At 43.5% G+C, this 17,519-nt stretch overlaps 1 protein-coding gene across 1 annotated transcript in view; it reads left to right on the top strand.

Moving 5' to 3' along the window:
• The window catches only part of NR3C2 (nuclear receptor subfamily 3 group C member 2), a 273,186-nt gene that overhangs the window by 155,500 nt on the left and 100,167 nt on the right, over positions 1-17,519 (top strand). Inside the window, exon 3 of the mRNA XM_065405555.1 lies at positions 12,579-12,718. Within this exon, the coding sequence (XP_065261627.1) occupies positions 12,579-12,718 (140 nt within the window). The remainder of the gene's footprint in view (positions 1-12,578; positions 12,719-17,519) is intronic.

Here is a 17,519-nt window from a genome sequence, read left to right as displayed (position 1 = left end):
AGTTCGGGTGACTGGGCCACCAGGAGGGCCCAGGTGGAAAAAGAGAGAGGCTGAAGGTCCATCGGAGGCCACAAAGAGTCGGAGCACTGAGGGAGAAGAGGATCGTGATGTTAGACTGCCCAAACCAAGAGACCGGTGAACACCTAGCGCTCCATACAGATGTTATGCCTGCGGGGAGTGGGGACACATAGCTGCACAGTGTCCCAATGCTGAGGAGTCTATGCAGTGTAACCTGGGGAACTGGGCAGATCCATGCTCCCTAATCCACCTTGTGGGGGTCTCACTAACCCCACATATGTATACCAGACCAGTGAAACTAAATGGGGTAGGGACCATGGCACTGGTTGATTCGGGGAGTGCTATCACGCTTATCTCAGGGAAGCTTGTGAAGTGTAGTCAGCTGCTGCAGGCTAAACGTACGGGGATAACGTGTCCATGGGACAGTTAGTTACTACCCCACCATCCCAGTAAAAATTGAGATCCAAGGGAACACTACTGAGGTAGCAGCAGGTGTAGTCCCTAAACTCCCATACCCGGTGCTCATAGGGAGGGGACTTCCCAGGGTTTGGAAACTTACTCCCAGTAGGGGGATTGGAGAAAGATGGGGACCCTAAAATTGATGAGGCATCCACAGCAGACTGTCAACCTCCTATCTTCTCTGAAATATCCCCAGATTTGTTCTCCACTCCCAGACAGGGTAGAAAGACAAAAAAGGGAAAGAAGGGCAGCTAAGGCCTTGGGAATCCGAATACTGACCCAAAGCCAGAGGGTCGCTCTTGTAGGTAGGCGGACCCGCGCAACTGAAAAGGAGGCCACGCAGGAGGGAGAAGCACCTGAGTCTGACCCCCACCCTAATACTTCTGAACCAGTAGAGGCAACAGAGACTGGGCCCCTAGATCTTGGGCAGATTAGCCCCGGGAGAGGAAATTTTGGACGGGACCAGGCAGAAGACCCAAGATATGACAACAGTAGGAAGGAGGTGACTGAAATAGATGGGGGTCCCCGTGGAAGGAAAAACCCAGGGACCAGGACCCTACTTCATAATGAAGAAGGATCTCTTATACCGGGTTGCACCAGTACAGGGGCAGAAGGTACAGCAGATCCTAGTACCTCAAAAACACCAGAACGCTGTATTAAGTCTTGCTCATAGTCATCTTTTTGGGGGGAATTTGGGGGTAGAGAAGACCCTGGCATGAGTCCTACGACGGTTCTTCTGGCCCGGAGTACATGAAGAAGTGCGGAGGTACTGTGCCTCCTGCCCGGAGCGTCAGCTGCACAGTCCCTGTCCCCACTTGAGGGCACCTTTAGTACCCCTTCCCATCATAGAGGTCCCCTTCGAGCGAATAGCCATGGACCTAGTGGGACCCCTGGAGAAGACGGCTCGGGGCCACCAATATATACTTGTTGTTTTGGACTATGCTACTCACTACCCAGAAGCCGTCCCCCTGCGGAACACGGCCTCTAAAACTATAGCCAAAGAGCTGGTGGGGATCTTTGCCCGAATGGGGCTACCGAAGGAGATATTAACCGACCAAGGAACCCCATTTATGTCGAAGCTAATGAAGGACCTCTGTACGCTGCTTCATATACATACCCTGAGAGCTTCGGTCTACCATCCGCAGACTGATGGGTTGGTAGAAAGGTTTAACCGAACCCTCAAGGCTATGATAAGGAAGGTGGTAAGTCGGGACGCTTAAGGATTGGGAGTGTCCCAATCCTTAAGCGAACTACCCTACCTTATGTTCGCTATCCGGGAGGTACCACAGGCCTCAACTGGGTTTTCTCCTTTCGAGTTATTATACGGGCGTCACCCCCGTGGCATACTAGATATTGCCGAAGAGATCTGGGAAGAGGAACCCAATGAGGGGAGAAATATAATAGAGCATGTAATGCAGATGCGAGACCGGATACCCCGGGTTACCCCTATTGTACGGGAACATTTGGAGAAGGCACAGGAGGCCCAGCGAACCCATTACAATCGCCAGGCAAAAGTGCGACAGTTCCAACCAGGGGATCGGGTTATGGTGTTGGTACCCACGGCAGAAAGCAAGCTTCTGGCCCAATTGCAGGGGCCCTATGAGGTGGTTGAACCCATGGGGGAAGTAACCTACAAGGTGCGGCAGCCAGGACGCAGAAAACAAGAACAGATTTATCACGTTAACCTTCTGAAACCCTGGCATGCACAAGAGGCATGCACAACGGTCCAAAAAGACCTAACCCAGGAAAACAAGCCTTCCAAACAGGTGATAGTGTCTCCCGATTTAACACCAGACCAGAAGAATGAGGTGTCTGAGATGATCTTCCGGAACCAAGATGTGTTCTCGACAAAACCGGGTCGAACAACTGAGACATATCACCACATCGTCACGAACCCTGGGGCCAGAGTAACAATGAGGCCCTATCGGGTGCCAGTGGCAAAAAGGGAGGAAATAAAAGCAGAAGTAAAAAAAATGCTGGAGTTGGGGATCATCGAAGAATCCCACAGTCAGTGGTCCAGCCCAATCGTGCTGGTGCCCAAACCTGATGGCACTACAAGATTTTGCAACGACTTCCGGCGACTAAACGAAGTATCCCAGTTCGACGCGTACCCCATACCTCGCATAGATGAGCTAGTGAACCGTCTGGGTAATGCCCGGTACTTGGCTACCCTAGACTTGACAAAGGGGTACTGGCAGATTCCCCTTGCGGAAGACGCAAAGGAAAAGACTGCGTTCTCTACACCAGAGGGTCTTTTTCAATATACTGTCCTCCCTTTTGGACTACATGGGGCTCCAGCTACCTTCCAGCGCCTCATGGACAAGCTATTACGCCCGCATAACAGTTATGCTGCTGCCTACTTGGACGATGTGGTCATTCATACCCCAGACTGGGAAACCCACCTGGAGAAGGTGGAGGCAGTCCTCGATACCTTCAGGCGAGCTGGCCTTGCAGCAAACCCTGCCAAGTGCGCTGTAGGGTTTACAGAGGCCAAATATCTTGGCTACGTTGTGGGAAAAGGTCTGGTAAAACCCCAAGTGAACAAGTTAGAGGCCATCCAAAATTGGCCCCGACCAAGTCGCAAGAAACAAGTCCGGGCGTTCCTAGGTGTGGTGGGGTATTACAGACGATTTATCCCCCACTTTGCCACAAGGGCAAGCCCCCTGACAGACCTAGTGAAAGCCCGTGGACCTGATCTGGTGAGATGGTCTGACGCAGCAGAGGAAGCATGCACAGACCTACGGACTGCCCTCTGCAATAACCCCGTACTGATAGCACCTGATTTCACCAAGGAGTTTATCCTGCAGACGGATGCATCGGAAGTAGGGTTGGGGGCCGTTCTATCACAGATGGTCGGGGAGGAGGAACACCCAATTCTATACCTCAGTCGGAAACTCCTTCCAAGGGAACAAAAATATGCAGTGGTGGAGAAAGAATGCCTCGCTGTAAAATGGGCCATGGAAACATTGCGCTACTATCTGCTCGGGCGCAGATTTGTCCTCGTGACCGACCATGTCCCTCTTCAATGGATGCAGCGGAACAAGGAGAAGAACACAAGGGTGACCAGATGGTTCTTATCCCTCCAACCTTTCCAGTTCCGTGTGCAACACAGAGCAGGGAGCCATCATGGCAATGCCGATGGCTTGTCACGTGTGCACTGTCTGGCGTCCCAAGCTGCCCAACCCCTTGGTGTTGAGCGGGGGGGAGGGATATGTGACAGACCCAGACCAGTGGGGTACAGGAGTCTGGTAGAGGGCAAATATACTGGTCACTGGATGAGTAGTTTTCTGTTCCCTGAGTGACCAGAGCAGGGGCTGCACTAGAGTAATCAGGAACCTGCTAGAACCAGTTAAGGCAGGCAGGCTAATTAGGACACCTGAAGCCAATTACGAAGAAGCTGCTAGAATCAATTAAGGCAGGCTAATCAGGGCACCTGGGCTTTAAAAAGGAGCTCACTTCAGTTTGTGGTGCGAGTGTGAGGAGCTGGGAGCAAGAGGCGCAAGGAGCTGAGAGTGAGAGGGTGTGCTGCTGGAGGACTGAGGAGCACAAGCGTTATCAGACACCAGGAGGAAGGTCCTGTGGTGAGAATAAGGAAGGTGTTTGGAGGAGGCCATGGGGAAGTAGCCCAGGGAGTTGTAGCTCTCATGCAGCGGTTACAGGAGGCACTATAGACAGCTGCAGTCCACAGGGCCCTGAGCTGGAACCTGGAGTAGAGGGCGGGCCCGGGTTCCCCCCAAACCTCCCAATTGACCTGGACTGTGGGTTCTTCCAGAGGGGAAGGTCTCTGGGCTGTTCCCCAACCCACATGGTGAATCTCTGAGGCAAGAAAATCTGCCAATAAGCGCAGGACCCACCAAGATAGAGGAGGAACTTTGTCACATAATGTTTAATTACAGTACTGAATATCAGCCATCTTGCTTACGGTTTTTAATTGTTTTCTGTAAACTTCTGACAAACACCGGTGTTGGCTTTTTTTAGTCTTGATCATATTAGGAATTCTATTGTCATATCTTTCGTTGCTAATTTTTTTTAGTGATGTAAAAGATAATTTGGCTTATTTATATGGATGACATTTCCCACAGTATCTGATCCATCTCTTTTCCTATTCTGTTTCTATCATGTTTGGTATCTCTGCCATCACATACAGTATTAATATACAGGTATGCTGCAGCACTTCTGCTTTCTTCTTGGAATGAAACCTAATGAATGGCAGCCATAGCTAGAGCTGGTAATAATTTCAGATTTCATTTTGCAAGAAATTGCAATATTTCAAAATTTGTTTTAATTCTGAATTGGAGAGAAAACAGAATTTTGAAATTTCCCACAAAATAGAAATACCAAAAAAAATTTACTTTGGAAAAATATAAATTTTGTTTCAAAATAAAGCCTTCATGTGAAATACGTTTTATTTTTGGGGGGGGGAGGGGGGGCTTAAACAGCAATTGTGATATTGATTTCAATGGGAGCTAAGATGCCTAAATACCTTTAAAAATCTGGCCCCTTATTTTCTAGACCAAAGTGTCTCCTGTTTATCTTGCAGTATAGCAGCTTGACACTTTGAACAGGGGGTTGTCAGCCTGGAATCATTTTTCTAGGATATTGAAAACAGCTGCTCCTCTAATTAGTGACTAAGTGCTTATCTTGTTTAAAATGTTTAACTGATTCATTACAACACTAACAGGCGACATTTCAATCCAGAAAACATAAAAATAAAATAACATAAAATACATCTTTTTTTTTTTTCTAAAATATTTTTCCCCACAGGAAATTTCTTCATGATTTCTTGAATAATTTCATTTTTGTGAAAACAACATTTTCCAGTGGAAAGTGTTTTGATTAAAATTTTCTAGCAAGCTCTTACCATAGTTTGAGGTCTTTACATTTCAAGGAGTGTCTTGTATTACTACATACTTGGGAATTTTCTGATACTTTGCTGTCTCTACTTGATAGGAAGCACTGATGTTATAAAAATGGGAACGGGCATGCTCTCTACCACATACCCCCATCAGCTTTTACTAAGAATAAAACATACTTAAGCTAATAGGTCTCTGAGCCAAGAACTAGCTGGTTCTGTGTGAATGAAAAGTTCTACCTTTTTAACATTGCTGGTCTTACTAACTCGATCAGTTGACTGCTTTAGTCACCAGCTCTGCTATGTGTCAGTGTAATAATGCTGCTTAATTTTAAAATTAGACTTAAGTGAATGTATTGTGTTGTCATCTTCACTCTATCTAGAGCAGAGGTTCCCAAACTTTTTTGTTGTTGTGCCCACCACGGAGATTCACGTCCCATGTGTGGCTCAGCATGGGCAGGACGCATATGGAGCCAAGTTTGGAGCCTGCAATGCATGTGATAAAAGGCCTAAAAATAGGGGTTATGTCATGGTGGGGATCTATTATAGACCACCAAATCAGGAAGGGGAGTGGATGAGGCATTTCCAAAACCAATAACAGAAATATCCAAAACACAGGACCTGGTCGAAATGGGGGACTTTAAGTACCCAGACATCTGTTGGGAAAGTAATATGGCAAAACACAAAATTTCCAATAAGTTCTTGGAATGTATTGGGGACAGAGGCGTAGCGAGCGCCCTCCGTACCCTCCGACCGGAGGGGGCCCCGCAAGGAAGGGGGCCCCTAAAAGTGGCAAAATAAATACTGCATTCCAGTTTCTGCATTGTAAGGGGCCCCGCCCGGACATATGTTCGGAGGGGGCCACCGTTCGGAGGGGGCCACATTCTTTGTTGCTATGGCCCTGATTGGGGACAACTTTTTGTTCCAGAAAGTGGAGGAAGTAACCTGGGGGACAGCCATTTAAACTTGATTCTGACCAACAGGGAGGAATTGGGAGCAAATCTGAGGGTGAAAGGCAATTTAGGTGACAGTGATCATGAAATGATAGATTTCATGATTCTAAGGAAAGGAAGGACTGAGAGCAGCAGAATAAGGATAATGGTCTTCAAAAAAGCAGACTTCACAAACTCAGAACTAATAGGTAAGGTCCCATGCGGAAAAAGGAGTTCAGGAGAGTTGGCAGTTCCTCAAAGCAACGATATTTAAGGCACATCTGCAAACTATTCCAATGCAAAGGAAAGATAGGAAGAATAATAAGAGGACAATATGGTTCCATGGGGAGCTCTTTAATGACCTGAAAATCAAAAAGGAATCTTTAAAAAAGTGGAAACGTGGTCAAATTGATAAGGAGGGGTACAAAAGAACTTCACAAGTATATAGGGACAAAGCCAGAAAGGCTAAGGCACAAAATGATTAACAACTGGCAAGGGACATAAAAGGCAATAAGATGAGATTCTTTAAGTACATTATGAGCAAGAGAAAGATGTAGGAAAGTGTAAGTCTTCTACTTGGTGGGAAAGGACACTTAATAACTGATTACATCAAGAAGGCTGAGGTGTTAAATGTCTATTTTGCTTTAGCCTTCACTAAAAACGTTAATGAAGGCCAGATACTTAATATTAACTACCCGGGGAAGGAATGCAAGCTAAAATAGGGAAAAAACAGGTTAAAGAATATTTAGATGAGGTAGGTGTATTCAAGTCAGCAGGGCCTGATGAAATTCATCCTAAGGTACTTAAGGAACTAGCTGAATCAATCTCAGAGTCATTAGCAATTATGTTTCAGAACTCCTGGAGGATGGGAGAGGTACCAGGAGAACAAACATAGTACCTATCTTTAAAAAGAGGACTTGGGGAATAATAGATCAGTCAGCCTAACTAGAATACCTGGAAAAGATACTGGAGCAAATTATTAAACAATCAGTGTGTAAGCACCTGGAGGATAATAGGGTTATGAGGAATAGTAAGCATTGATTTATTAAGAACAAGTCATGGCAACCAACCTAATTTCCTTCTTTGGTAGGATTACTGACCTAGGAAAGTCTATGAGGTGGGTGCACAACTAGGTGAAAGACCGTGCTCAGAGTAGTTATCAATGGTTTGCTATCAAATTGGGAGGGTGTATCTGGTGGGGTCAGTCCTCGGTCTGGTACTAGCCAATATTTTCATTAATGACATGGATAATGGAATAGAGAGTACGCTTATAAAATTTATAGATGACACCAAGCTGGGAAGGGTTGCAAGCACTTTGGAGGACAGGTTTACAATTCGAAATGATCTTGACAAATTGATCTGAATTCAACAAGATGAAATTAAATAAAGGCAAGCACAAAGTACTTCACTTAGGAAGGAAAAATAAATGCACAACTACAAATGGGGAATAACTGGCTAAGTGGTAGTACTGCTGAAAAGGATCTGAATATGAGTCATCAAAGTGATGCAGCTGCAAAAAGGGCTAATATGATCCTGGGGTGTATTAACAGGAGTGTTGTATGTAAGACACAGGAGGTAATAGTCATGCTCTACTCAGCACTGGTGAGGCCCCAGCTGGAGTACTCTATCCAGTTCTGGGCACCACAGTTTAGGAGAGATGAGGACAAATTGGAAAGAGTCCACAGGAGAGCAACAAAAAAGGTAAAAGTTTTTTTAAAAACTGACCTCACAGGAAAGATTAAAAACCTGGGCATGTTTCTTCTTTTCTTAAGACTATTGAGAGGGGACCTGATAAGTCTTCCAGTATGTTAAAGGTTGTTATAAAGAGGAAGGTGATCAATTGTTCTCCGTGTCCACTGAAGGTAGGACAAGAAGTAACGGGCTTAATCTACAGCAAGGGAGATTTAAGGTATATATATTAGGAAAAAATTTCTAACTAGAACAGGCTTCCAAGGGAGGTGATAGAGTCACCATCATTGGAAGCTTTTAAGAGCAAGTTGGACAAACACCTTTCGAGTATGGTCTAGGTTTACTTGGTCCTGCCACAGCACAGGGGGCTGGACTTGGTGTCTTCTTGAGGCCCCTTCCAGCCCTATGTGTGTGCGTAGATCTCCACATGACCAACATGTGCACCCCATTCGAATCCCAGCTGCCTAGATTGGAAAGTTGAGCGTCTACATGGTAGAACTGCCCCCTCCTGGTGTGCATGTGCATGCGCTGGACAAGTGGCCAACACAGAGCCATCAGGTTGATTCCCAGCACAGCCCTGGGGGTGGGGAAGTGAGGGAGAGAGATCTTGTGGGTTTGCACAGTTCCTATGAGAACTGGCCAGCAGCAGGATGGGTGGTAGTGCAGAGCCTGGGGGATAGGGACCCTGAACCAACCTCCTTCCACCTACCCTGCCAAGGGGACAACCAGTATTTTGCATTATATTTGTTATGTGTCTATGAATATTGACTGGTAAAGTAATATGTTTATTTGGATAATGGTGTGTTAATGAAAACAAAGGAAAATCAATTTAATTGCAGCCTTACTAATGTCCTCATACAGCAAAATAGTCAAGCATGTGAGTAGTCAACACGCCAAATTAAGCACAAGCATAAGCCTTTGGAGGTTCAAACCTAAGTTGGCAATTTTCCTTTAGTGATTTTTTTTCTGAAAACTAGATTTATTTCGGCCATATCCAGATATAAACTTAATTAGATTTAGGAAGGGATTTTGAAAAACATTTAGTTACTGGTCTAACTGAATGAAGTCATTGGTAAAACTTCTACCCTTCTTTGGTATTTTCATTGGATCAGACTACCATTTTCCCCCCAAAGAATTCATTACCTAAGCAAACTAATTTTTGGTCTCTCTTGACCTGTAGAAGTAGCAATTTTTGCCAAATAATATGTCGTTTTAAGAACTAAACTAGAAAAAGAGCTAAGAATAATCAATGTTATAATCAACTGAACTGAATGTCATAATGCTAACTATGAAACTTCACATCCATATACACCTCTACCTCGATATAACGCTGTCCTCGGGAGCCAAAAAATCTTACCGCGTTATATTGAACTTGCTTTGATCCACTGGAGTGCGCAGCCCCGCCCCCCCCCCGGAACACTGCTTTACCGCGTTATATCTGAATTCGTGTTATATTGGGTCGCATTATATCGAGGTAGAGGTATACCTTTCTCCAGATTTCTTCATCAGCATGATTTAAAAATCACAATCCTTTCCATAGTATCATTTTTATTAGCATGAGCACAGGGATTGTAATATATGGCAGATTGACAAGGAAAGGAGGATAATGTCCTTGTTCATATAATTTATAGTAGAGGGAGAAACATAACTAGGAGAGTTCTCAAGGCAAATGCAGTTTCAAAGTGAATGTACTTTATTTCCTGGTTTAGAAATATACCGTTTGTTTTCATTCTTAAATTGTTTGTTTCTTTCAGTAAATGTAAAATCTGACAGATATTATTTAATCTGGTGGAAAAATTTAGAAATCCAGTTCTGTGGAGTGAAATGCTGAATATTTGGCCTGGAAATTTTAAAAGTGCTTGTTTCAGTAATCCTGTTTGTCATGGTTAAGTCAAGTCATTGAGGAAAAACTTGACAACTTGATTATAAGAGTGCTTTAGGACAAAAAGGTGTAACCATCTGTGCATTCCTGTTGAGTAAGAAATAACTTTCATGAACAGAATGACTGAATTCAAGATTAGCAGTATGAGTTGCAGTAAATTTTTAGAAGTGATCACTTTCATACATTTTCCATATTATACAAACAACTGTACCTACTGTATGAAGTAATTTAACATCATTTTTAAAACAACAAAGGTGAATGGAACGTGCAGGAACATAGCAAGCTTATTTTTAAAAAAAAATCTAGTGGTTATTCATTTATAATCCAATCCTGACCCAAACTATCACTGAAATTGGTGGGAGGTTTATGGGTGCATAAGGAATCCACAGTTAAATTTATAATAGGTATATGCTTTAGAATGTACTTAGTAAGTAAACATTGTGTAGGTATGTAGCATCAAGCATGAACCAACCATTGTCCTGCTGTGTCTGCTTTCTCTTTTTTACCTGGTGAATCTAGTGAGAACAGAATTTCAAATTCATTACTAGAATTGGTTGGGAAATGCCTTTTAATTTAAAGTTTTCCTCAAGAAATTAAGGCGAAAATATTTTGGCTGAAAATCAAAATATTTAAATTCTGAAATGCCACCATGCTGCCTCATGGGAATTGTAATTTCAGTGTCTCATGCTCCCATACTCCTATATAGGCCAGGCTCCCTGATCAGGTGGTTTGCCATGATGCACCACAGTCTTCCCTGAGGGAAGACAGCGCATCCTGGTGTTCACATGCCACGGTGTATCATGGAGGTAAAGTCTGGCTGGGCAGCCCAGCCACATAGGAGAATGGGACAGCAGCATTTGAGAATCAAAGTATTTTATGTTTCAGCCAAAAGATTTTGGTTTTCAGTTGAAAACATTTTTAGTTTTCATGCAGTTTTTGACAAACAATTGAAATATTCTGGTGAAAGCAGAGAACTTTTTGCAAAAAGTTTGTTTAGTTAAAACTCCAATTTTTCATCAAGAAACAGTTTTAACAGAATTTTTTGACCAGCCCTATTCATTATTGAAGCAGATTATGTATCCAACTATAATGCTTGAAAATATTAAGTTATAAATGCAGCTTTGGTTGTGTGGTTTACTCAGGATTTATGAAAATGACCATCCATTTATGCTTTCTCTGCTGTTAGAGAGGTATATATTATATTGATTACTACAACTTAAGAAAAATGTAATGTTTCTTATTCATTCAGAAACATTTATCAAGGCTTTCCCCTGTCTTTATAATAAATAAATATTACCATGAATTAAAAATCCCTGAGTACTTTTCTATTTCACAGTAAAGAACAAATAAATACACATTTTTGAGCTTGAGAACGTTAGAAAATAAAATTTCACTGTTAATATCAAGTATCAGAGGGGTAGCCGTGTTAGTCTGAATCTGTAAAAAGCAACGGAGGGTCCTGTGGCACCTTTAAGACTAACAGAAGTATTGGGAGCATAAGCTTTCGTGGGTAAGAACCTCACTTCTTCAGATGCAAGACATCTGAAGAAGTGAGGTTCTTACCCACGAAAGCTTATGCTCCCAATACTTCTGTTAGTCCTAAAGGTGCCACAGGACCCTCTGTTGCTGTTAATATCAAATTATCCTGCTACTGTAGAATACCCATTTTAGCAGATATGTGAAATTTTGAAATAGTATAGCTATTTGGAACTCAATATAAAACTTTCGTGGTTTTTTACACAAATTTATCCTTGTTACATTAAAGGTAGTGAGCACATGAGAATGTCAATTGATTGTGCTTGCCAAGGGAAGTGATGAGATATTAGGGGGCAAGATTGTACCTGACCATAGGTGTACAATAGTGGCTGATGGAGTCAGAAGCCTTCCTTATTCTTGAGCAACTGCATCTTTGAGCATAAGAAATGCATTGAACTAGCACTGCCAGTTGCACAAGCTTCCCTAAAGGGGATGAGGAATCTCCAGACCAGCAAGCAGAACTGACTCCAAGTATTCTTGAAGCACAATGACTTTTGCCGCTCCCCTGGGGGAATGCCTCAAGATTGCCATCTACTGAGGGTTGTGCATAAATCCCCAATTCAACCCCAAACCACCATGTGCCACATTCTTGAAGTTGGGTTTGAAAGATACTAGTCCATTTGTGAAGTTTCAGAACCCTTTGCCTACACCTCCAACATTTCTCCCCCTATTCTGGCATGCAAAATACTATAGAAAAGTTCTCTATGCTTTTTTGAAATAACATACTTTAAAAGTATATATGCTATTATGCTGTTTAATGAAATGTAATATGAACAGAAATATTAACTAACTGTAAACTTATGGAGTAATGTTGTAAGTCAGGGTAGAAATAAGAACGGCATAGTGCATCACCTAAACATTACTGAACACATGCATTGCTAAATTAAAGATTATTTATTATTGTTGTTTTATTTATTTTATTATTATTTATTTTAGTCATCTACTATCAGTAAACACAATTGCCCTTTTGGAAGTTTCCTTACTTGAGCATTGATAGGTTTATGAGTATTTTGAAATAAGCAACAAAAATATTTCATGTACTAATTAAGGCAACTGTGGTTGTATGCAATCAGGCAGTGCCAGAAAGAGTTTTGGTTCTCTAATTGTTAGATGTTTAGAGCAGTACACCTTGTTATAAATTATTAATTGAACTTTACATTATGGCCAGTGTTTTTTGAAATATTAATCATTTCATTTTATTTTTCCCCAGCTCCTCACTTAGAAGTGTATCAACTGGATCCTCAAGACCTTCCAAAGTATGTCTCGTGTGTGGGGATGAGGCATCTGGATGTCATTATGGGGTGGTTACCTGTGGCAGTTGCAAAGTTTTCTTCAAAAGAGCAGTGGAAGGTAAATGTTCATGTGGGTGCTTCTTTTATTCACTTTCTGATGTTGTTATATTTTCATGATTAATTCTGCAATGTTGTTAGCCTTAAAAAATATTTGTTGTATTAACTCTGCAATTATGAAAAATACTGCTTTAGAAAACTTCCAGGCATTTTCCAGATAATGTACACCTTAAAGACTTTGCTTTATATCCACCAAATCAGCTTCCCACTCCTCCGCCCACAATTGTTTTTTCGGTTAGACATACAGAAAATAATTGTATTTGGTCACAAATATACCCAAATCTTTCATGAGCTGTAAGAGAATTTTGGATAAAGACTGGGAAGCGTCTGACTGTGCTTCAGAATTCCATTACTACCATAACATGTAGCTTCTATGCTACGGTAAGACTTATGAAGACCAGCTATATAACCATAGACAGATGTGCCTAGGACTCATTAATATATTCCCCCTCCACTGCAAAAAGAGAGCGGTGACTTGAAGGCCAGTGAATCTTGGTGAAAAAGCCTGGATTGGAGGGTCTCCAAGGTAAATGATGACGGTCTACACCTGCATTAAGATTTTCTCTCCAAGACTACATTTTGATTGGTATTTTTAAATACGGCATTTCCATTACCAAGTGGGTGTTTGGGCTGTTGCCTTTCCTTTTATTATGCTAGCTAACATACAAATGCTCTTGCCAGGGCACCTCTGAAAGAATTCATGGGGATAACCTTGAGTGCTGCAGGAGCTTTGGTTTTGCCTCGTATTAATTGGTTTGAGCTCGGAATAAAATAAAAAATGTTATTTACAAACTCTCTGTAAATGTAAAATATTTCCAAGTGGCAGATGTTATATTTTCACTAACAAGGACCAAGGTTTGTGTAGGGCTTTTTGTTGACTATTTAGCAAATAAGAAGCTTGTGAGTAAATAGACTGCTCCTCCAGTGACTATGACAAGAGGCCTATCCTAAAGAGGAAATGTATTCTCTACAGTGCCCAGCTGGTTCTGGAGAAAGAGTAGAGTCTGACCAAAGAGGTGTGATATTAATCATATGATTAAGTTCTTTTTGCGGGCCTTAGATGAGTTCGTTGATAACAGAATAGCAAAACGGATTTGTACCCTGTGTTAAGTAGACCTACAGGGCCAAGAGAGTTTTTCACTGAAGTCAAGTCTTCATGTGATATCCATCTTCTGTAGTCAAAAGGTATCCTCCTAACTGAAGCAAACTGGCTGGAATATGAACACATGGAATTAATTCATCACTTTACAAAGCATTCAGAACTAGCTTTGGAATTTTCTCTAATAGTCGTGTAGTACCAGGTCTGATACTCTAGTCCAGGGGTGGGAAAACTTTTTGGGCTGAGGGCCACATCTGGGTGGGGAAATTGTATGCAGGGGCAGGGCAGGGGGTTGGGGTGCAGGAGGGGTGTGGGGTGTGGGAGGGGGTGCAGTGTGCAGGAAGGGGCTCAGGTTAAGGGATTGGATTGGGGCAGAAGAGGGGTATGGAGTGTATGGGGGGCTCAGGGAAGGGGGTTGGGGTGCAGGAGGGGGCTCAGGGCAGGGGTACAGGAGGGGTGCAGACTGTGGGAGGGGGCTCAGGGCAGCGGTTTGGGGTGCACAGGGATGCAGGGTGCAGAAGGGAGTTCAGGGCAGGGAGTTGGGGTGTGGGAGAGGTGCGAGGTGCAGGCAGAGGGCTTAGGGCAGGGAGTTGGGGGCGGGGTGCAGGAGGGATTTGGGCTCCGGCCCAGTGCCGCTTACCTAAAGTGGCTCCGGGGTGGCAACGGCATGCACCGGGGCCAGGCAAGGCTCTCTGCATGCCTGCCCTGGCCCCACGCCGCGCCGCTCCAGGAAGCTCTGCGGCCCCTGAGGGAGGGGGCGCGGAGGGCTCCGCATGTACTGCCCTTGTCGCGTCTCCAGGTACCTCCCCTGAAGCTCCCATTGGCCGCAGTTCTCTGTTCCCGGCCTATGGGAGCTGCGGGGGGTGGTGCCTGGAGGAAAGGGCACCAGCACGGAGCCCTCTGCCCCCCCGCCTGGGGGCTGCAGGGACGTGGTGCCGGCGGCGCCATGGACCAGATCCAAAGCCCAAGGAGCCGGATCCGGCCCATGGGCCGTAGTTTGCCCACCCCTGCTCTAGTCTCTTACCTTCTGGGCTGAGTTTTTAGCTGCTCGTTTTCCTACTGTCTGAACTGGAGGATTCAAATTTATGGTACTGGATAATGTTTTTAACATAAAATCTTAGTAGATGGGCACTCCAGAGGCTAGTTTGGTCTGGGTTTCTATTACTAATATCTAAGTGGCTAGGTTTGCCCCATAGCTCTAATGTATGAAGCACTACCACACTTCCTTAGTTTCCTCCTACATATTCCCTTCCCAGCAAGTGTTTACCTACTTTTAATTTCGTGTAAAATTTCACTAAAATGAATGTTTCAAGTTATTGTATAGCTTTAAGTTTCTAACATCTTGGTGTGCTTATTTGATGGCTTTCCTTTCCCTTCATACAATTCTAAGGAAAGGTGTGGAAGAGTCATTTTAGGAGGTACCAGGGGACTGAGATTTGGTTTTCAAGTCACAGAAACCAAACTTCTGGTGGGAAAAAATACCCCTTAATCAGCAATAAATGTAATATTAAAATGCAAGTACAAGTAATTACTGAATAATTAGCATTCAGAGTTAACTTGGTAGACTGAAATCTTTTTGTCCTACAAGTGAAAGGTGAAGAGTAGAAAGTTGATTTTGTTTTAAATGGTTGTTTCACAGAGTCACGGAATAAGGGATTGTTATTTTGTAATTAAATAGTACAAACTTTGAGCAATTGTTAAATTTGTTTTGCATAGTTTGGAAATGTAGTTCATTTTGTAAAGATTTTTCCATACCTTCAAAGATGTATGTGTTTTAACTTTACAGACTTCACTAGTACTACTCAAAAGGCATAAAGTTAAGCATGTATGTAAGTTTCATGAGTATTGGTGGTGAAAAATTACATTCACCATTTCATTTCTAAAATAATTATAGGCATTAAAATATGGTACTGTAGTGATAAACACCCTAAATATACTATACACATTTCCTTAGCACACAACTATTTTGTTAAGTTAAACGAATGGCTCTTTATGGGTGGAGGTATATGCAGTGGAAAACACAAAGGAGTGTCAGAAAGGAAGCTTGGAAAAGTGTACCAAAATGTATATTAATTTAGCATCGTCTGAAGAGCTACTCCATTTTTTAAAAAGCTCATTTAAAATGCACTTCATGTGACAGATTTGAAACAAATGTACAACAAAAATAAGTGCCTATTTACATACATTAGTTGAGGGTTTTCTTAATTTTATTGAAATATTTTTATTAACTTCTTTGGCTTATATCTATGTGAAGATGTATGCAAGAATTTGCAGTAACACTCTGTATAATATATGTATAATATAGAAAGCAGGAAGTATGATATTAAACATATTAATTATGGAAGTGCCACTCATGGTATCTTAGTTAAAGTTGAGTTTTGCACTTAAAGCAGGGATTCAGGCACTTCATTATGTATGAAGAATACAGAAATTCTCAAAATTATATTACTTAGAATTTTCTGAGAATTTACAAATAAATTGGCTAATTACTTTGAGTTAAAATTAATATTCAAAAATAATCCTTTAAGATATTTAGAATTCAGTGTTTCCTTCTTTCTCTTAAATGACCTAAACAGAATAATGCAGATGTTTTTAACTCTGCTTATAGTTAGCACTCTCAGAAAGCTTGTACATAGGCTATATTTGAAACTTTTTTTTAGGGTTAATGGACATTTCCCCCCATTATTTTTATATTGAATGTTTCTTCTTCAGCAAATTTCACAAAGGGGAATTACACGTGGAACTGCACTCTTTCAAAATGGCTGGCATCTCCAATTTTTATCAGTAGGACTTATGCCACAGGCTGATCTTCACAAAGCTATCTGCTGGCTTCACTCTTACTGTGACAGTGGGAGATGGTGGCCATTTTCCAAGAGGTCAACTCGTCATGAGTTCCCATGAAGAGAAAGATTCTTATGTGCCAGCCTCTGCTTAAGGATAACCCTTTCATTTATGAAAATTAATGGGAAAAATTATCATAAATCCTAAATACTTCTTTGAAAGCTACCTAGTGCACCAGATATATTTAACAAAGATGATAGAAAGGGGCAACTGGGGGCACGGCCGGCTCCAGGCACCAGCCCACCAAGCTTGTGCTTGGGGCGGCACCTGGAGGGGGGCGGCGCGGCGCTCCGGCCGCCGGGGGGAGAGCCGAGCCCCAGCCGGGGCTCGCCGCCCTCTCGCCGCCCTGCCCCCTGCGCTCTGGCCGCCGGGGGGAGAGCTGAGCCCCAGCCGGGGCTCGCCGCCCTCTCGCCGCCCTGCGCTCTGGCCGCCGGGGGGAGAGCCGAGCCCCAGCTGGGGCTCGCCGCCCTCCTCCCAGGGCTCCGGCCGCCCTCCCCCCCCGGCGCCCTCCCCCCGGGGCTCCGGCCGCCCTCCCCCCCCCACAGGGGGGGGGCGGCCGGAGGCTTTTTTGCCTGGGGCGGCAAAAAAGCCAGAGCCGGCCCTGACTGGGGGTTCAGATGAGATGACAGGAGCAAGAAGGGTGGGGAGAATTAGGGTATACAGGGGAATGAAGGAAGCGAGGTGCAAGAGGCTTGGGGGAATTTGAAAGCCAGGAGGAGAGGGAAACTGGGCTGTACACTCTAAAAGTTTCCTAGTGTGCTTTGATTTACTTAGGTTTCAAAGTAGGTAAGTCAAAGTGCACTAGAGAACTTTTAGTGGATGGCAGCAGGATCCACATGGATATTTAGTCCATGGCAGGCTA

This window comes from Emys orbicularis, chromosome 5 (assembly GCF_028017835.1).
Source record: "Emys orbicularis isolate rEmyOrb1 chromosome 5, rEmyOrb1.hap1, whole genome shotgun sequence".
Taxonomy (NCBI): domain Eukaryota; kingdom Metazoa; phylum Chordata; order Testudines; family Emydidae; genus Emys; species Emys orbicularis.
Note: the sequence above shows the minus strand (reverse complement) of the source record. Positions and strands in the feature narration are given on the sequence as shown.